This window comes from Narcine bancroftii, chromosome 3, assembly GCF_036971445.1.
Source record: "Narcine bancroftii isolate sNarBan1 chromosome 3, sNarBan1.hap1, whole genome shotgun sequence".
Lineage (NCBI taxonomy): Eukaryota > Metazoa > Chordata > Chondrichthyes > Torpediniformes > Narcinidae > Narcine > Narcine bancroftii.
Genome location: NC_091471.1, coordinates 49,668,893 through 49,690,967, shown reverse-complemented (window position 1 = coordinate 49,690,967; position 22,075 = coordinate 49,668,893). Strand labels below are relative to the sequence as shown.

Below are 22,075 nucleotides of genomic sequence, written 5' to 3'. Positions count from 1 at the left end.
ACCTGACACTGACGGCCCCCACCCCATTGTCCCGGCTTCATGGAGGTGCCAGGTTTTCAACACCATAAACAACCTGCTACATCCTGCAATCAGAACCACAGTCAAGATGGTGGGTAACAGGTTTGTCTGGCACAGCCTCCGTAAGCAGGTCAGCCTGTGGGCCAAGACCTGCATGAACTGCCAGTCCTCCGAAATGCAGACTCACACAAGGGCTCCCATATAGACTTTTGAACTTGAGTGGCGTGTACATAATGATATAATGGGTCTGCTACCAGTTTCCTGTTGACCACGGTTGACCACTCCATGAGGTAGCCTGAGGTGGTCCTGCTGGTTGATACCACTGCAGAAATCTGCTCTAGGTCTCTCACCAACACATGAGTGTCCAGATTCGGAGTCCCAGAGCACTAACCTTGCACAAGGGGCACAATTTACTTCTGGGCTCTGGGCAGCGCTGACTAATTTCCTTGGGACACAGCTTCACTACACCATGGCACACCACCCTCAGGCACATGGATGCAATAAAAATAATGGTGTAAGGAGAGACTTTGACCATGGCTGACCTGAAACTGGCATATCAGGACTGTGACCTGCCAGTCTCCACTCTTCCACCACGATGCAAGGGCAAACCCCATGAGTCAACAAACAACAGCCTGATCACCCATTATGGGGGGGGGGGGGGGCAGGATCATACATGGAGATGCAGACCGTCCTACAAAAATACTGATAAATGTGGCGACCTCACTGACCTGGGGGTGACACCAGCCATCGTCCCAGGTGACCTCCCGCACGGCGGGAAGATGGGGAACTGTGGTGGGAACGCCGGCCAAACCCAAGCCCTGATGACACCAGGGCCCTGATGTCAGTGCCTGGGACTCATATTAATGCGAAGGCCTGCTCCATAAACCAGCCTTGACTTCAAGGCTTTGGTGTGCATGTAGTTTTTCTCCACACTCGTGTAGCATGAAAGGGAAGACATCAAGGATAAGTTTTCTTTTTTTACACACTGAGTAGTGGGTGTCTGGAATACATTGTCAGGGGAGGTGGTGGAGCTGGTACAATCAGGACTTTTGAAAGATTCAGGCACATGGATGCAATAAAAATAATGGTGTAAGGGAGGGAAGGTTTAGTTTGTTGATTGGATCCCTATAGGTGGGAGTAATATTGAGGGAGGAAGCACCTGTACTGTTCTGTAATGTTCGACGTTCAACCTGCCGTCTTTGTCCAGAGGTGGTCTTTGGATTTGTCCTGAGTGTGAGGGACCATGACCATAAGGGAGGCGGGGGGGATGGACCAGACATTTGGAGAAAATGGTCAAGACAGTTCTCCAAACAAAACAGGCATTCTGTCGGTGGTCTGGGAAGGGTCCCGACCACCCTCCCCCTCCTTACTCCCCACCCCTCCCACCAAGCTTTGGCAATAATTTCCCGTTCGCGGAGCCGCGGTAAACCTTGGGATCTGAGCCGAGTTTAGAATGAGTTAAATGTTTGTCAATAGAGAGAGAGGCTCCAGCTTGGAATGCGGATGGAGGCAGTCTCTGGTTGCGTTCCACAAATACAATAAATGAAACAGGATTCATTCATATAACTAAGGAGGCAAGTGGTCAGCGGGGAGCTGTCGTGCCAATAAAACGAGCAGGGCAACAAAACGGAGTTCAAATCAAAACAAAACAAAAGGCTGGGCTTAAACCCCCCCCATGTGGTTTCATTTATATTCTTGCAGGAGGGAGGGGGTTGCATAGAAAACGAAACAAGGCTGAAAAACAATCCTCCTTCCCGTGTACCAGTAACAGGCTGGACAAGTGATGTGAGCCAAGGGTAGATTGATCTTTCTGCAAAGGAGAATATGATGTGAAGAGGGAAGGGAAGGGGGGACTTTGACAGGGACGGGCCCCCCACACTCATCGACATTTCAACCCACACTTACTACCTCTGAATCCGTACCTGCCCGCAGGAACTCACGCCCATTCACAAACTAACTCCATCACACCCATCACCCGTTACACGCGCTCTCCCATCCAAGTTCCTCCCCTCGCCTCTCAGTTGCGCCTCCGACCCCGTGTAAGATATTGGGTTTTCTTTAAAAAAAAAGTTTATCTCAACTAAATAACAGCCGCCCGTCAGCTGAGCTGAGTCTCAGTGCTGACAAATGCCATCTCAGCGCCAGTGTCCTGAACCCTGCGCCGCAGTCAATTACAGGGAAGGCGAGATGAGGCAAGGCAGCTGCACCTCCCGGACGATCACTCTCGGAGTCTGATGAAAGCCCCCCCCCCCCCCCCCCCCCAGCTTGAGGGAAGAACTTTTGCAGCGTGATTGTGTCCCCGGTCATTCTGTGGACTGTGTCCCGCCACTGACAGCGGAGAAGATGGTCCACACATGTGTTGAGAATGTACTGAGGGCTGCCTTGATATTGTGGCTGATGTCGCCAGGATTTTCTTACTTTGCCATATCAGAACAGGATGAAAGTTACAGGTTTGCCATTAAGATTTCATTTCTCATTTCCTTATGTCACCACCACCACTTCCAATAATAATATCGACAATGGTGTTAAGAAGTTGGGGGCCAGGGAAAGTTAATATCAGACTTCTGTGCCATCGACTCGTCTCCCAAATGCGCGATTTGGGAGAGGATAAAAGGTAAAGAGGTTTGATTTAGTAACTCTTTTTCTTCCTTTTGATCTTCAAGGAGAGAGACATGCCCGGAAAACAAAATAATGGCAACCGAGTATCCATGTCTGAAGTCCACAGGGGAAATTACGACCTGCTTCAGGTAAGCACCTTCAAACGTTCCTGATTTCAATTTTTTTAAAAAAATTACCGAGATTAAAATGATTTCTCCGAATCGTGTCAATATATTAGTTCGACGCTGTTGTGGCCTCTGACGGCTATTTAAATTATTATTTTTTTTTGGGGGGGGAGGAGAAAGAACAAATGCTCTCTCTCCCCCTGCTTTAATCGAGAATCTGGTAACGAGGCAGAAGTTTTCCTTACAGAAGTTAAAAATACTAACCGATGACTGCATTTTCTATAGTCAGTGAAGACTTTTTTTAAAAGGAATGTTCATCGTTGTATCTGTGCTGTACTACTCCAGCTGATACTTAGGGTGATGTAGGACCTTCCTGGCTCAATTGTACTGCTGGCTGAGGGCTCGACAGGCAGCGAGGAGAAGCAGAATCCTGAGCATGGAATGTGGTGCAACATTAAAATTTAGTTGATCGAAAGTGTAGATATAATGTGTTTTACATCTGTCTGATGCCAAAACATTTTGCAGCAATGCAAACTGAAGAATGCCTGCAAAAAATACAAGAGACTTTGGAGGAGGTGAATGTAAATATAATTCGAACCTTCATTTTCATTTGGATGTTAACTGAGAAACAATCTTTGGCAAGACCACTTGTTTTTGTCCAAGATGATAATAGAAAGCATCTGCAAAATTATGAGATTTTGCAAATATTAATTGTTTAATTGCTCCTCTTCAAATATTATGCCCATTATGTAATACCTGTATAGACAATTTTTTACTTTCTTAAAAAAATCCTGTTTTACTTTGCTCCAATAATTGCCTTGATTTAAAAATCATACATGAACTCATTTCTGTGCAGTATTTTAAGATCATCAATGCACAATAGGCTGGGTCTTGCTGAATTAATGGATTTGAAATTTATATTTTGTGCATCTTAGGACTGGTGAATGGTGGGACAAGTTCAAAGGCCAAATAGTCTACTCCTACTTCTAATATCCCTCATAAATATATTGTTATAGCAAAACCAAATAAGCTGTGCAACTTGGCTGACTTTGTGGAAATTGATAATTACATACCAGCAGCAAATCTTCCATGACTAACAATGCACTTCGATTGAAGCTAATTCAGCCATGCTGCTATCCAGTCTTTCGAACCCATCAACCCTTTACCTCCCGAGAAATCACAGCTTGGAATAAATATTTGTAGGGCTCGGCTTTTCCTTATTAATAAGCAATGTAAGTGAAGGCTTTGTCTGTTTGCTGAAAGTACTCTTCAAAATGCATCCATCTCTTACATTGCATCTGAGGATTATTCCCAAATTTGAGAGGGGGGGGCAGGGTAAACATGGCTTTTATCATTTGCACTGGGTTGCCTTTTGCTTTATTAGCAATTTTAATTGAATAGTTAAGGAATCTGTTAATCCATAAATGATAAGGTTGTTGGAGGAATTCTAGGTGGCTTCCAAAACTTTGTTGATATTTACTAAAATATTGTGTAAACATCACAATGAAGCCAAGACTTCCTGGAAATAAATTGCAATGTCACAACTTCCTTGGCTATGACCTAGCTGTATTTTCATTCTTTCCCAATGTAATTCTTCACATTAGCAAAAGCTGGAATGACAACAGTGATAAGCTGTCATTTAATAGTTGTCAGGCATTGCATTCCAAACAATGAGAATGTTTCACGACCTTACACACAGAACACCACCTGCAGCACCTCAGTGTTGTATTCAATCAGGAACTACCAGTCTACAAAATACTCAAAACCGTTTGTCTTGCCCTTAGGATAGAGAATGGAGCATAAAGTCAGAATTCCTGGTTTTGATCACTATCCAGAAATCTCTACTAGAAAAGCACTTCGATTTAGACATTGTATAAACACAGAGCTGACATCAGCTGGGAAGTTCAAAATGGAAACTCTTCCAAATGCAGATTTGTCTGCGATTGCACACACAAAATTTTTTTTGCCAGGATTTAACTGTTATTTTTCCATTAAACTATATTGAGCAAGTTATGAAGAGAACATTTTTCAGTACAATTAGAAAAAATTTATATCCAGCCAAATTATAGCTAATATTAATTCATAATTATGAATTAAACAGATTTACTTTGCTGACTTCAGAATGATTCTGAAACTGAATTGATTTATAATTGAATACATGTTAAAACCAATTTCAACGAGCATTCACAGGAGTAGACAACGTAGCACTTGCATCATTTAGGTAGATCATGGCAGATTTGAATATCAATTCTGTTTACTTCCTCATGCTCCACATCTTTTGACACCCTAATTTAATAATATTATCAACCTCAGTCTTTAAAATATCATTGGTCCAGTTTTTAATTTGGTCCACAAGATTTTTTTTTCTTTAAAGTGCTTTTTTTTTTAAATGTGTACTTGAAATAGACTAAAGAATACATTTTCCACTTTGTGGGATTATATTCATTACTATGGATTAGAGGTGAACAAAAGTTGGAAGACAGTTAATTCACAGAAAGCATCAAGCAATTTAGTTTTAAAAAATGATGTTAAGTCAGCCAATATCTTTTTTTTCACACTCAAGAACAGGAATGTTTTGGGTTTGCTCTTTAATTTCTGATTTTACATTGTGACACCTATCTAGGGACTGTGCACTGGCAAATTTTTGAACAATGGTTTATTTATTCTTGAGCTACATTTATGCATCTTGGCGCCTCACAGTTCGGCGGGCAGCAACCTCCTTTGAAGAAGACCGCAGAGCCCACCTCACTGACAAAAGACAAAGGAGGAAAAACCCAACACCCAACCCCAACCCACCAATTTTCCCCTGCAACCGCTGCAACCATGTCTGCCTGTCCCGCACGGACTTGTCAGCCACAAACGAGCCTGCAGCTGACGTGGACATTTACCCCCTCCATAAATCTTCGTCCGCGAAGCCAAGCCAAAGAAAAAGAAAGACATTTATGTGTTAAAAGAACTGAAACTTTTTTGAAGAAGAGGTAAAAGGATGAATGCAAGAATGTGTAGGGGTTATTTGCACTATTAACTGACTGCTACGTGTGCAAATCTGATGCAGATAATTATGAATGAGAAAGGATTATTTAAATTTGCCATTTAGAGAGTAGAAAGAGGATGTTCATGTTCTGAACAAATAAAACTGTAGAACAAAGCTTCATATATTTAACTATGAGGTGAAGAAGAAATCTATACAAATTAAGTTAAAGTGTCAGTACAATTATGCTATAAAATGGGAAGTGGACATAATCATGCTTTGGGATAAAGCAGACATTGCATGGATTATTGAAAAATGGCAGAGAAAAATCAGAGCTGGGGATTAAACATTGCTGAGAAAAGAGAGGCAGAAAAGATACTCTTGAACAAGGAAAAAATGGAAAGGGAACACTTATTGGGGATATAATGTCAGAAAAAATGGGATGTTTCGAATAATTAATGCAAAATTAAATACATAAATAATATCAAAAATAAATTATCAATCACACATGCAGGTGTAATTACAAAACTCTTAGATGATCACCATTCATTTAAAGGAGCAAAAATTCCTGATTGCTTATGGGGGTATGTGAGTGGGAAGGTTGATAACCACTGTTTTAATTGTAATATGCCTCATTAATATGCACAGTTTCAGAACTCGAAAGAAAATGGACCAATGACAATGCTTCTCAAGCAAAATATTTCAATAACAATTGGGTCTAGAGCAGTGGTTCTCAACCTTCCCTTCCCACTCACATACCACCTTAAGCAATCCCTTACTAATCACAGAGCACCTATGGCATAGGGATTACTTGAAGTGGTATGAGAGTGGAAAGAAAAAGGTTGAGAACCTTTGTACTAAGTAAAAGAAATTCTTTTAAACTAAGATCCTTAATGTCCAATGCTATGGGAAATAATGTGATAGTAATATTAATATTACACATGTTAAGGTGATAATTGAGAAGGGCACAATATAATGAAAATCAGAATAATATTAAGAGCTGTTTTAGAAAGGCTAAGAAGAGAACATGAAAAATAAAAAATAAAACATGCAATCTGGATATCTAAAATACAAAGCTCCAAAATCTGGCAAGTGGGGAGAGAGGCAGCAGTGCAAGTCAGGCGGGTGAGGAGGGAGACCAGCAACGCAAGTCAGGCAGCCAAGAGACCGACCGGTAGAGCGAGTCAGGCTGCCGAGGGGGGGAGACGGGGGAGACCAACAGCACGAGTCAGGCAGCCAAGGGGGGGTGGGGGGAGACGGCAGGGTGACTGGAAGAGGGTGGGGGTGGATACAGCTGCACAATTCGGGTGGGCTTAAATCTGGCTTTCTGAAATCCAGAAAAATCTGAAATTCAGAACACACTGTTTCCCAAGGGTTGTGGATAAAGGATTGTGTACCTGTATATTGACAAATAATAAAACAGAATAACAGTAATAGAAATTCAAATATTTTTCAATACAGGAAAATAAAATGATAAAAAGTGAACAGTTAATATTCATTAAATTCCTTGGAGAAATAAAGTATATGAAACAAAATAGTGAAACACAAAAAGGTAAGGTTCTTCTTTAAGATATTTTATTATGATTGCAATAATCAAAAAATAAATACTATTATATATTGAAATTCAAATTGCAATAAAGAAGAAACACCCCCATCCTCATTAATTCAAAATCCCTACCACAGTACAAGGTTGGAATAAAAGACTATGGTTATCAGGTGGCAACAACCTGGAAATAGACAGCACAGCATCGAAGCTTCTAACAATCCTCAAACTTTAGCTTATGTTAATGGTTCATAAAAGGGCCCCATGTCTTTAGGAAATTATTATTGGAATCTTTCATGGCATATCTAATTTTTTTCTAAACTTAAGACATATCATTTAACCACTGTATATGTGTAGGTGGAGTGTTAACAAAATTGCACGTTTGGCTATCAATGAGGTAAAAGATCAAATTTGGTTTTGAGTTGAAGCCATCATTTTGTAATGATCAGAAAAGAGCAATTAAAGGGCAAGATTCCACTTTAAACCTAAGAATCATCAATAATGTTTGAAAAATACCTTTCCAAAATTTTTCTAAACTCAGACGAGTCCAAAACATGTGAATTAAAGAAGCTTCAGCAATTTTACATTTGTCACTTAGAGGATTTATATCAGAGTAAACATTAAATAATTTATCTTTAGACATATGTACTCTATGGACCAATTTAAATTGCAATAGGCAATGCCATGCACAAAGGGAGGTAGTATTAATCAAATTACAAATAGAGTCTCAAACCTCATTAGAGAATGAAAGATTCAAATCATGTTCCTAGTCTCTTGATCTTAATTAACAAACCTATTCTTAAATCAAGCAAATTGCTATAAATAAGAGATACTGAATCTTTCTGAAAAGGTTGTAAATCAAAAAATAAATCAAGAATATTTTTCTTTTTTTTCCTATCTGCAGGGTGGGAGGTGGGGGAGGGTGAAGATTTAAAATTATTTAGTATCCATTATGTAAATGATATTGGAAATTAATTTGAAATGTATGAAATATGCTAATAAATAAAATGTTCAAAAAAAGAATATTTGCCTCAGGAGTTTGCAGAAAGTCAGAGATATGAGATTGAACAAAATTTCTAACTTGTAAATATCTAAAAAAAACACATGCTTGGTAAGTTAAAGTGTACCACTAATTGTTCAGAAGAAGTAAAATTATTTTGAAAAGGCCTTTGAAACATTTAATGCCCAACCTGTGCCAGTCACTAAAAGCTGCATCCTGCAACGAAGGTAGATAAAGGTGATTAGATATAACAGGATTAGCGAGCGAAAAAATCTGAAATCCAAACATCCTTCTAAATTGTGTCCATATTCTCAAACTATGTTTAAATATCAGATTATCAGTTTACTTACATAAAGAGGAAGATAAAAAAAGGACCCTAGAATTGCCAACAAAAAAGTATTTTCCACCCTATATAATCAGGTTAAATTATTATTATTGAGATGGTCGCCTTTATCTCACTTCAATGATTGGCTGCATTAACTCATTAAAATGAACATTTGACCTAAATGTTTGTACCTCTTTCAATCCATACCAATTATCATCCCTAAATCTTTTTTAAAAATATTCAATCAACTTGCTTATATCTTCCTACATATGATGGGGGAAACATGCTCACTTAAATAAAGCTAATCTTCAAAAAGCTAAAAGGAATGTCAGATTGGTGTTTCCCAAGTTTAGATCATAGAATTGGGCGGTTATTATTCATAAGTTCATTCTTTTGTTGAGTTTTGGTAATTTGGTTGAGCCCCCTTCATGGTTAGAAAAAGGTAAGGTTAAATTGAAGTGAGGCAATTAGATTTTAACAGGGGAATATCAGAAGTACCATGAGGAGAAAAAATATAAATATAATTACATAATCACAATTTATTAAGGGGATAGAAGAGTTTATTACAGCATTGACAAGAAATTAAGCCTGAGCATTTAAAAGAGAGTAAATAATTGCATGAAATAAGATCACCCAACTCAAAAAAATACCTTTATTGGCATCCTGTGACCACAGGACCTGGACCCAAGATGGTGGTGCCTATGATCGGCAGCAGCCATGAGGGGTTCCAGATTCCAGGGAAGTGGAGAACTAGTGCAGGTCACCAGAAAACAAAAGACCAATCCTGTCTGAGAAGGAGCAGAGGAGAAGACCCATGGGACAGTGACAACAGCAGTGGACCAGTGAAGGATTCTGTGATTGAAGGCAGCAGGTTCCTGGTGACTCACAGCCAGGAACCCACAGACGCTATGGGTTGCTGGTAACTACGATTAAATGACTCACACCAGGCTGCAGACTGCTGGAAACTGGCTCAAAGCTGGCTGAAGGGGTACCAGGTATTGGTACTGGGATGCGAGAGAATGCCGAAGGGTTCCTAATTGTATTGGAAGTTTGGATTGGCACTCGGGCTGCTGATGGTTAGGGCTGTACTCTGTCTGGCTGCGGGAGTGGTGGGGTAGATCCACAGACACTGTGACTTTGGGAAAATTCTCTTTTGCTTCTCTTTCTCTGACTTTGAGGCACTTTAGGCAATTTCAGTTGATGGCAGATCTGCCTGCCTTACAGCAGACAAAAACAATTTCATGTAATATGAAACACTGTTTTTATTATATAACAATTAATCTTGAATCTGCTGGGTGTAAAAACAGGTGTAGATAATGCAGCACCAGTGAGGTCCAGATAGATCATGGATGATTTGGATATCAATTCTATTTACTTCCTCATGCTCCACATCTTTTGACATCCTTACTTAATAAAACTACCAACCTTGGTCTTTAAAATAAATCCTAGTTCTTAACTTGGGAAATGACTGAAATGTCTATCATTTATGTACACTCAAAATAGATTAAAGAATATATTTTCTGCTTTGTTGGATTTTATTTGCAACTGCGGAACAGGGATGAACAAAAGTTGAAAAATATACCATTAGTTAATTCGCGGAAAGCATTTTTCCAAATGATGTGAAACCAGCCAATATGTTCTTTCACATTCATAGAATTGCTTTTAAATAAGGTTTCATGTAACATTATCTGAATGTTTCATCTAAAATAGATGAAGATCAGGAATATTTTGGGTTTGTTCTTTTATTATTGGTTTCATCAAGTAAATGTTACATGGTGACATGATAATAAAATATTAACAAATCACAATAATATAAATGGTGTTAAGACCAATGTTACATTGAAAAGAAAAAAATGCTATACTAATACAGAGGTAAGAGACATTATGTCACGTTACTGTGAACTTTCTATTGGCAATTTTTTTCGAATGGTGGATTATTTATTCTTGTGATACATATCTGTTGGAAGGACCTTTCTTAGACTTTTTCGAAAGAGGTAAAAGGGTAAAAGCCAGGATGTGTAGTGAGTCATTTGCATTTGGTCCAGATGGACTGTATCAACACATTTTTAACAAAACAAAGTAGATTATTACTTACATTTAATAGCTTGTGGGGAAAACAAGGCAAGTGGAGAGCTTATTTATTCCTTCGAAAGTGAATAGATAATATCCTGGATGGAATGAAGTTCATTTGTCATAAAACACCTCGCACAATGTGAATGGACCAATAGGTTATCTCTAATATTCACAACTTAAGAGTGTAGGATTGCAATGAAAAAGATTGATTATCACCAAGTAAGGACAACATGAGAGCCGTGCTATGGGGTGTCACATTTGTGGCCCGAAATGTGAAGTTAATAAAACATTAAACACAAGTTTTATCAGGTAAACTTCTCAGTGGCTTTATTTTCCCATTTCCTTTGTTCTCCTGCTTGTGTTCTTATCTCTCTCTCATACCACATGACTTCCGGTACATCTCATACATATTCATTATCATGACATCAGGTTCATTCAGGAGCCAGGTAGCTGTAGGGGAGAAACTGACCTGTTGAATTAAAAAAAACACATGCCTTCTCCCCAGTGGGAAGAAGGAAAAGTGGATCTTTCAATAGGTTGGCAGCCGAAAATGTAGATGGAATCCATGAGGGGAGGGAAGATTTTTTTGTTATATTCTGAACTTCATTTAGTCTCTTTGGTAGCTTCTGATCTTGAGCGGAGCAGCTCCATACTACTCTGTGATGCATCTAACAAATATGCTTTTGATGGTGCACCTATTGAAGTTGTTGAGGGACATGAGCAACATGACAATCTTCCTTGGTCTTTGAAAAAAAACTAGAGGCTTTGGTGCACTTTCTTGATTGTTGCTTCACCGTACTTGGTCCCAGGTCAGATCATTGTAGGTATTTATTGATAAGAACTTAAAGGTATTGAGTCTTGACTTCAGCAACATTAATTTGGTCGGGGGGGGGTGGACTCCTCCTGAATTCAATGGCTACTTCCTTTATCGTACTGATGTCGAGAGAGGTGTTGTAATCTTGGCACCAGACTTGCCATTTCTTTCCTGTATTTCATCTCATCATGATGAGGGAAGATGAAAGATCTCTGTAAATAACATCTGCCAGTTGATTCATGCATGTACTGGAACTCCACCTGGACTCGTCACTTTCTGCAGGTTCGACCAGAAAGCCACCCTGGCTTCAGCAGTAATCACCTTGGGTGCTCCATTGGCAGTAACTGTTAAAATGGATGTCACAACCTAGCTAGATCCCTGATCAAAATGAGCAGAAAGCATATCTAACTCATCAGGAAGTGCTGAGCTTCTATAGCCTGTGGTGCTGGGTTTTGATTTACATCCAATAGCTTGCATCCCTGCCTTCATTGCCACTTTCGTTGCAATGAGTCTGATTTTCTCTTGGGACCGAACCAGGGCAATTCCATTTCTTGACTTCCCTCGTGGCCTTGCAGAGCTCATACTTGGATTTATTGTACAGAGCTAGGTCTCCTGACTTGAATGCCACTAACCTGGCCTTCAGCAAAGAGTTGACTCCCTGGTTCATACAGGGTTTCTTATTGAGAAATGCCTTTATCATCTTCCTGGTCACACATTTACTGTTGAAGGGAGTGGCTTATTAAGTGAAGCTATTTTATGAATCCTTGAATTTTGACAAGTCTGCTGAATCAAAACAGTGGTGTAGGGTACAGAATTTGGAGAACTTGGCAAATACAATGTTGATGCACCACTCCCATGAATTGAATGGCTGCAGCAGGTGTTCTATGTCTCTGAAGTGAAAGAGTAGAATGGTAATAAGAATGAACAAATAACTTGTGTAGAATACTGAGTTTATTATGTCCTGAATTCTACACTTAATATCCAATGAATATCTGAAAGTTTTAGCTTCAAATCCCTTCTCACAGGTGATGTTTTATTCTTTGTTTTCCCATGTGGTTCTTCAGGCTTTCTGAATCTTTCATTCACATTTGGCATTACCCTAATAAAGGCCACTTAATGAATGTCCCTATACAAACTTGAACAAAGTCCACTTGATTTCATTGGCTTTAGAAATCAAAAATGTCTGCCATTTAAGTCTATAGGTCAGTTTTAGCTCCTTCTGCATCATGGTAGCTTGGCCATTGTTTATTATCTTCTTCAGATAAATGCCTCATACCTGAAGAACTCTAATCACATCCCTCGTCTTTAGGAAATCAATGACTACAGAATAACTGAAAATTAAAAACATATAGATGCTGGAAATGTGAAGGTAGATTGGATTTTTGTACAGCAGTGCACCAATGTTCAGACAGCAGGAATAACTCTAAACAAGGTTGCATATCACTTTCACTCTTCATCCACTCCCATTATAACCGACCCGTTTTGTGGTCTGCTACACTGCTACAAGCAAGAACCATGCAAGCTTGCAGAACAACATCTCATCCCTGACAAGTCATATGGACCCTATTGAATTCTCCAAGTTTAGTTAACTGGTGTTTCTTTCTCATCTGTAAAAGAACTGGATATTTCTGTTAGTCATTTGTGCTTGCCATTCAGTTTTTCTTTCTCCATTAATATAGCCTATTGTACCAGACCTGTCCCTCAAACCCACTTATTACCAACACAAATCTGACTGTTGCATGAGCATTGAGAAATAGGATCTCAACCTATCAGAGATATTCCAATTATTCTACCTATTTGCCTGCTATCCTATTTTTCCTCTTTCCCAGTTCTGACAAAATACCTCAAACCTGAAATCTTACCTGTTTCACATATCACTGCCTAATACTCTGACCAAACAGCTTTGATTTGCTTCTTTGTTTTATACTTTTATTACAGAGAAAGGTGCCTTGCTGCTCATTGTGGGCAATCATTGTCTCTCCATCTGTCGTGATCTTTAAACCTCTGAATTGTAGTTTCTGCCTCCTTCAGTGGAAGCTCCCTCTGAGCTGAGACTGTAGTCAATGTTGAGTTCATGATTATACGGGGAAAAATTCTGAAGTGGTTTCCCATGGCCTTCTTGAGTTGCAGTGTCCTGGCCATTGATCAGCAGATTCATTTGCCCAGCATTTTAAATTTTACAACCATGTATTCCAATTTGTAGAATCTGCTTGTGAAAACCATCCACCATTTGCAATCCATGGCTTCATGTGACCCTGATTGGGAAGCTAAACAGATACTATATTTTGCCCAAGGGGAGCTGTAGGCTATCAGATGGAAGGAGCATCTTACACCTTTTATTGAGCAATTGTGCAACACTGACACCAGTGAAAAAGCATGTACCCATTATCTCATTTGCAGCACTAGCTACCACAGGGAGTGATTTAATTGAGTAACATACATCAAAGAGGAGGCTGGACAAGCACATGAGGAAGAGGAGAATGAAAGGCAATGATTAAAATATTCAGAAACAAGATTGAGAGGAAAGTAAGCCAAGAATAATGCTCACATGAACTGATTGGGCAGAATGGTCTGCAGATCCAATTCTATGACCTGCTTGTTTTACTCTGAGGTGAATGGGCTGTGAGTACTCAAGAAATCCTGCTCTCGCTAAGAAGATTGGGTTTTTTTTCTGGGTGGAATGCATTGACCATTTCTCTGTGTGGAATTGAGGATCACCACGTTTCATTTATGTCATCCAGCAGTGAATTTATTGAATTAAACTAAAGCCTTTGTGGCAGGATCTGAAGGTCAGAACCTTTAATTGGGATGGATATTCATTCCCATTTTCCCATACAAGTTAGCTAACAATAGTCCGGCTGTACAAATTCTGTTATCTGGGAATTGTTCATTTTATTTGCTCTGGAAAAGGCAGCTTAAAATAAAGTGCAAGTAGGGTCTGATTCTAAATCCTTGTCTGGAAAAGCTATGCTTGTAAGAGAAACAAAGGCATGAGAAACTGTAATGCTCATGTCTATTTTGGAGTATTAACAGTGGAGGTTGATAAGCATGTCAACTTTCTTGATCTAAAGGATGAGAATCTTGGAAAGAAGCAGCATCAGGGAAGTGCTGGTGGGCTTCTCAGTGTGAATGATGGTGTTCTAGAGTGAGAACCCTGGATGGACGGAGGGAAAGGTACGAGGGTGGAAGAACACAAGGTTTCCTCCTTGCCTAGCTTACAAGGTAAAGGTTCCATTATTGTCACATATTACATTTTAGAATGTAACATACATCAAGTTCTTTAACTTTGTCTACTGTAAGGAAGACAGAGTTGCCACTTTGTCCAGTGCCCCTCACAGAAAATCAAAACCTATAATTTCTATTGTAACTATACCTTTATGGTTTATTCACATCCCAGTAGATTTAGCCTGCTGTGAAAACAATCCCTGCGGCATCTCTCCAATTTAAAGGAGCTAAGTTTATGAAATCATATTCCCAGCAAGGAGCTTCACCTTTTAGGAGTTCATTGTGGATCTCAGCATACAAATACCTTTGTAATGAGGAAAATTCAACATCTGTAATCATTCTGGCAAAATATGTAACAAAAGACCACAATGTAAAACTTGTTGGCCAGATGGGGACAGGAATGGGGTGAGAATATTTCTCACTACGCATTGCTGCATGGTTCTCCCTTCTAACAATGGTAGAGTTTATTTCTATGCATATCTATATATAGTACTGTATAGAATGGACTTTCCTGTTAGTTTTTTTTAATATATAAAATGTGTTCCTGCAGAGTTCCAAATTGTAACTCACTATTGTTTAAGGTTAGAAAATTTAATTGGTTTAATTTTTTAATATATAAATAATTGACCATAAATTAAAGCTACCCACTCAATGGAAGAAGCAAATATTGAATGACACCTTTAGTGTAGCGGGTTTAGATGGGGCAGTATTTGAAAGGAATATTCAGGAACCCTGATAGTATGATGACAGGCCAACAAGAGGAGAGGCCATACTGGATCAAGTACTGGGCAATGAACCTGGGCAGGTGACAGACAGAAATAGTTACAACATCTCCCTGATCTTTATCATGGACAAGGATGAGCACAGACAAAATGCAAGGGTGTTTATTTGGGGAAGTGCCAATTACAATGGTATTAGGTATGAACTTGGGACAGTGAAATGGGAGCAGATGATCTTGGGGAACTGCACAGCAAAAATGCAAAAGGTGATTAGGAACCACTTGCAGAGCATTCTGAATAGTCTGGTCCAACTGAGACAAGGAAAGGATGGAGGATAAAAGAATAGTTATTGACTAGAGATGTGGAACAGCTGGTCCAGAGGCACAACGTTTGGGAAGCAAAAATCAGGCAGGGCTTATGAGATTCATAAGGGAGTTAGGAAAGAAATTAAGTCCCGTGACTAATGTGCCTCAGGGATCAGTGCTGGGACCATTGCCATTTATAATAATCTGAATAATGCGGTGAATTGAATCAGCAAGTTGGAGATGACGCCAAGATTAGAGGTGTTGTGGACAGCGAAGAAGGTTTTCAAACCTTGCAGAGGGATCTAGATGCCAGATGGGATTTAATGCAAACAGTGTGAGGGTTGGATTTTGGAAGGACAAACCAAGGAGATAAATGGTAGGGCGCTGAGGAGTGCAGTAGAACAGAGGGATCTGGGAATACAGATACACAATTCCAGGAAAGTGGCTTCACAGATGGATAGGGTTGTAAGGAGAGCTTTTGGCATATTGACCTTCAATAATCAAAACATTCAGTGTTGGAGTTGGGATTGTGGTGTGCTGCAGTGCGAACAAACAAGACTTTAATTATCTTAAACTTGCACACCAGGTTTCTGTAGACCTTGGCCCCACATGCTTGACTACTCCCAAAGGGCCTGGCTCAAGTCTTTGTATGGGCCAATGATTGACAGAAAGTAGGTGGGGCCATCCTCCCAGGTTTCCTACTTGCAGGCAAAGTAGTTGCCCCATGCAGTAGGCCAGCAGGAGTACAGCTAGTGCAGTGGTTGATTCACCACATTCACACCCTTCTTAAAAAAGAGTTCCGGGGCAGTGTTCTCAGTACCGAGTAGTCCGAAGGCATATTTACAAGTTCATGCGGTCCAGCAGTTGTCTTGGTCTCTGAGATCATCGCAGGATAGGCTCCTGGTAAATGATCAGTAGGGGCAGGGCTGCCTGAAGATCAGCTGGATCTGGGGCAGCCAGTGGGCAGAATGGTGTCTGGCAGAGTTGGGGTGTCTACCATTATGGGACAGGTCTGCAGGTGGTGGGGGCCTGTGGAAAGAGGGTGGCAGCCCCAGGGGAAATCCTGGATGGGCTAGGGGTGGTGGCTGGGCCCCTGCTGCTGCCAGATCCCTGGTCGAGACAGTGTCCTCACATTCATTAGGGTACTTGACATGGGCATAATTTGGGTTGGCATGGAGGTAAAGATCTGTGCCAGCACCTTAACAGAGGCAGTGGAGGTGTCAGGGCAAGGGATGGTGAAGGGAAAAATGGGAGTATTAGTCTACGGCTGGATGTTTGTGACTAGTGGTGTGCCTCAGGGATCAGTGCTGGAACCATTGTGGTTTTTAATCTATATCAATTATCTGATGATATGGCAAATTTGTTCAGGAAATTTGCAGATGACACTAAGATTGAGGTGTTGTGCACAGCAAAGTAGGTTTTCAAAGCTTGCAGTAGTTGTATCACCACGGGGATCATATGGTAAAGTTGTACAAGACATTGGAGAGGCCAAATTTGGAGTATTGTATATAGTTTTGGTTACCCAACTACATGAAATATCAATAAGATAGAAAGAGTGCAGAAAAGATTTATTAGGATGTTGCCAGGACTTCAGGAACTGAGTGAAAGGGAAAAATTACACAGGTTACAACTATTCCCTGGAGTGTAAAAGAATGAGGGGAGAGAGGTGTTTAAAATTTTGTGGGATACACAGTAAATGTAGATAGGCTTTTTCTAATAGAAGGTCCCACCTGAGGCACACCACTAGTCACAGGACTCCAATCTGAGAAGCAATCATCCACCATTACTCTCTGGCTGCCCCTGTACAGCTATTGTCAAATACAGTTCCCTCCTTCACCATGAATACCTCACATGCAAACCTTCCTGACTAACCTCCCATATGGGACCTTGTCAAAGGCTTTATTAAAGTCCATGTAGACAACTTCAACAGCCTTTCCTTCAGCAATTTTCCTGGTAACCTCTGAGAAAATACAAGATTGGTTAAGCATGACATACCACACAAAGCTATGTGGACTATCCCTAATCAATTCCTGGCTATCCAAATAATTGCATAGCCTATCTCTTAGAACACTTTCCAATAATTCGCTTACTACTTATGTCAGGTTCACCAACCTACAAGGTTACTTTTGGAGTTTAAAAAAAAACGTGAGCTACCCTCCAATACCACACCTTGGCCAAAGGCAATTTAAATATTTCTGCCAGAGCCCCTGCAATTTCTACACTAGCCTCTCTTGAGGTTTAAGGGAATATCTGGCCAAGCCCTGGGGATTTATCACAGCTCATTTTCCATGCTTCTCACAAATGTGTCTGGATCCTGTGTGAATACTGTTTTAAAAGCATTTAAGATCTTCCCCATCTCTTTTGGCATCATACAAAGCTGACAATTCATCTTTACAGTAATGAATGTTGTCCCTTACTATCCTTTTACACTTGTATACTTTTAGAAACCCTTAGGATTTCCTTGACATTGTCTGTCAAAGCAACCTCCTGTCTTTTAGCTATCCTGATTTTTTTTCTTCAAGGTTGTACTTGCATTGTTTAATACTCCTCAGGTACCTCATTTGCTTCACATTGCCTATACCTGTTATACCCCTCAATCTTCTTCCAAACCAGATTGTAATGTCCCTCAAAAACTAAGGTTCCCTCTGCCTGCTAATCTTGTCTATAATCCTACAAGAACATTCATACACTACATTCTCAAAATTTCACCTTTGACTGTCCTCTCCTTACCTCATCCATCCTTGCCTGATGGCATCTTATCCCAATCCACACATTCTAGATCCTTTCTCATTTCCTCAAAATTGGCCATTCTCTAATTTAGAATTTCAACCAGAGACCCAACTCCTGGAGGTTCTATCCTTCAACCTAGCATCTAATTCCCTAAATTCTCCTTGAAGGACCTCCTTACCTTTCCTATCCACATCATTGGTCCCAACATGGACTACAACATCTCGTTGTTCACCCCCCTCCCCTCTGCTGAGAAGGCAATGAACTTGATGTGAGATATCTCAGATCCTAACAACAGGAAGGCAACATACCATCCAGGATACTCAATCTCTTCTGCAGAACTTCTTACCTGTTCTCCGCCCCCCCCCCTTACTATGGAATCTCCTATCACTACAGTTCACTTCTTCTCTTCTATAGGACCAGACTCCATGCCAGAGATCTGATCATCATGGCTTGTCCTTGGTAAGTCATCCCCACCAACAGTATCCAAAATAGTATACTTATAATTGAGGGGAACAGTGCTTTTACTTGCTGCCCATTCTTTTCCCCTCTCTTGACTATTACCCATATACAATCTTCCTGCCTCCTAGGTATGATAGCATCCTTATTACACCTCTCAATCACCCCATCTGCCTCTTAAGTGCTCCAGAGTTCATTCAACTCCAGTGCTTTAACTCAGCTTGCCAGGAACTGTAGCTGGATGCACTTTGCACAGATGAAGTTGTCAGGAATACTGCTGGCTTTCCTGATGACCTACATGAAGAGCATTCTCCTGCCTTGGCTGCCATTCCCACTGTTCGTGACTAGAGGAAAACAAAACAATATTTAAAACCTACCCTTACCTGCTGAATCCTTTTTGTTCCTTGAATAGGGTGACCCTTTCTTTAACTCCTGTACCACCATCTCAGCCCCTTGACCCATAACTTTTCCACTCTGAAATGACTGCTCCATTACACAGTCCCTCATTTTTATAGTGATGCTTTAGTTACCTGACCTCAATTGCCCTTCAACTGTTGAGCTCAATTGCCCAATCAACTTCTCTTCTGACTTCAACTGTTGAACTCAATTGCCTAATCACCTTTTATCTACCAGGTCTCTCCTTTTTCAACCTTTTTGTCTTGAACTTGATTGGCCAATCAACTGTTCCTCTGAATTCAACTCAATTGCCCAGTTAACTGTGATCCTTAATAAATACTTTGCTTCAGTGCTTATCAGGGAGAGAGAATTTAATAAATAGATTAGTGTAGAACAAATAACTAAGATAGAGTATAGCAAGTTTAAGAAAGAGGTAATGTTGGTGCTTCTGGAAAAACATTTGGATAGATGTCCCTGGGGACAGACAGGATATACCCCAGATCACTACAGGAAACAAGCAAAGAAATTGTTAGGAAATTGATAATCTTTGTATTATTCCTGGCCATGGGAGTGGTTCTGGAAGATTGGAGGATGGGAAAAGTTTTGGAAGAAAGGCAAGAGGGAGAATCCTAGGAATTATAGATCAATAAGTCTAACATCAATAGTGGGTAAACTATTGGAGGAGGATCTTAAGGACAATTTATGAGCATTTGGAGAGTGTTAATATTAGCAGTGGTGCAGTACTGCTGGAGCTCATTGGGCTGTTTTAGCACCTCATTGGACTGCTCTGGTACCTCATGGGTCCACTCAGGGAGGTAGTGGTGTATAAGATGACCCCCCCCCCCCCACCTGCCCTTTTGGATATACCTGTTTATTTCATGGCCAGTTGTCCTACTTTGTAGACCTACAGTTTGCTGTCAATTATACAATGCCAAATACAATATGGTGGCCACCAAGGCCAGGTCTTGTGAAATCTCCTTGTCACTATTTTTGGTGAGCTCTTGTACCTAAAAAAAAAAAAATGTGCTGCACCCCTGCTTATTAGGGAATAGGCAGCATAACTTTGTAAAGGAGAGTTGTGAGCCTAATTGAATTTTTGGATGATATGATAAAATAAATTGATGAAGTGACAATGTGGTGCATGTCAATTTGTGTAAGGCATTTGACAAGGTTCCCCATGGTAGGCTCATCCAGAAAGTCATGAGGCATAGGATCCATGGAAACTGGGCTGTGTAGATTCAGAATTGGCATCCATGGGAGACAAAAGGTAGTAGTAGATGGAATGTATTCTGCCTGGAGATCAGTGACCAGTGGTATTCTACAGTGTTCTGTTCTTGAACCTCTACTCTTTGTGATCTTTATAACTGATGTGTGAAGAAGTAGAGTTGGATCAGTAAGTTTGCAGATGACATAATGTTGGAGGTGTTATGGATAGTGCAGAAAATTGTCATATGTTGCAATGGACCAAAGACAGGATTCAGAGCTGGGTGGAGAAGTGGAAGATGAATTTCAATCTGGAACAGTGTTGCATGATACACTTTGGAAGATCAAACTTGAAGGTGGAGTCTATGGTTAACGGTGGAGTTCTGAGCAGTCTAGATCTTGGAGTCCAAGCCTATAGACCCCTCAAAGTTGGTGCACAAGTTAATAGGATAATTAAGAAAGTGTATGGTGTGCTATCCTTCATTAGTCATTGGGTTGAATCAAATTTTGCTCTATAAAACTCTAGCTTCATCATTGGAAAGATGTGGAAGCTTTAGAGAGGGTGCCGATGAGTTTTATCAGATTGTTGCCTGGATTGGAGAATGTATAGAAAGTTTAAGTGAGCTCAAGGTTTTCTTGATGGAATTGTGGAGGATGAGATACATAACTAGAGTGGGCAACCAGCCTATCTATGCCCATCTCTTCCCAGGAAGGTAATGGCCAATACCAGAGGATATCTGTTTAAGGTGAGTGTACGGAAGTTTAGGGGAGATGTCAGAGGTAGAGTATGCCTGGAATGCAAAAAAAAACTTATGGACTTGAGGAAGGAAGGGTTAGATTCATCATGGAGTGGGTTATATAGGTTGGCACAACACCATGGCTGAAGGGCATGTACTGTGCTGAATGTTTTATATGTTCTATGTACAATGAAAAATGTTAACACTCCAAATATATTTTCAGGAATTTGAGGAAGTTACTTGGAGGTCTATCTCTGAAGGGTGAGACATGTATTGCAGAGCAAGAGAAGCAGTACCCAGGTGCTTTCTATTAGTTATTGTATTTTGGTGTGCAGTGTACATTGTACAAGGACTGCCTAAAGAAATCTCTTGGTGCCTGCCACATTGACCACCGCCAGTGGGCTGATATCGCCTCAAACCGTGCATCTTGGCACCTCACAGTTCGGCGGGCAGCAACCTCCTTTGAAGAGCCCACCTCACTGACAAAAGACAAAGGAGGAAAAACCCAACCCCAACCAACCAATTTTCCCCTGCAACCCTGTCTGCCTGTCCCGCATCGGACTTGTCAGCCACAAACGAGCCTGCAGCTGACGTGGACATTTTACCCCCTCCATAAATCTTCGTCCGCGAAGCCAAGCCAAAGAAAGAAGAAGTACATTGTTGAGCTAACAGTGGCAGTCAACCTTCCCCAATGCAACACTACATTAATTCTGAATAAATAACATTTCGTGCCTGAGGGTCTGAATATATATACAATTAATTTTCATGAATTTTTTTCAAAAATCTGATTTCCATCACAAATAAATTCCTCAGGAAGTTTATCAAGAAAATCTAAAG

At 40.4% G+C, this 22,075-nt stretch overlaps 1 protein-coding gene across 1 annotated transcript in view; it reads left to right on the top strand.

The window, feature by feature from the left end:
• The first annotated feature begins 2,336 nt into the window (after window positions 1-2,336).
• The window catches only part of ccbe1 (collagen and calcium binding EGF domains 1), a 410,340-nt gene continuing 390,601 nt past the window's right edge, over window positions 2,337-22,075 (top strand). Inside the window, exons 1-2 of the mRNA XM_069924029.1 lie at window positions 2,337-2,468; window positions 2,682-2,765. Of these exons, the coding sequence (XP_069780130.1) occupies window positions 2,362-2,468; window positions 2,682-2,765 (191 nt within the window). The 5' untranslated portion in view covers window positions 2,337-2,361. The remainder of the gene's footprint in view (window positions 2,469-2,681; window positions 2,766-22,075) is intronic.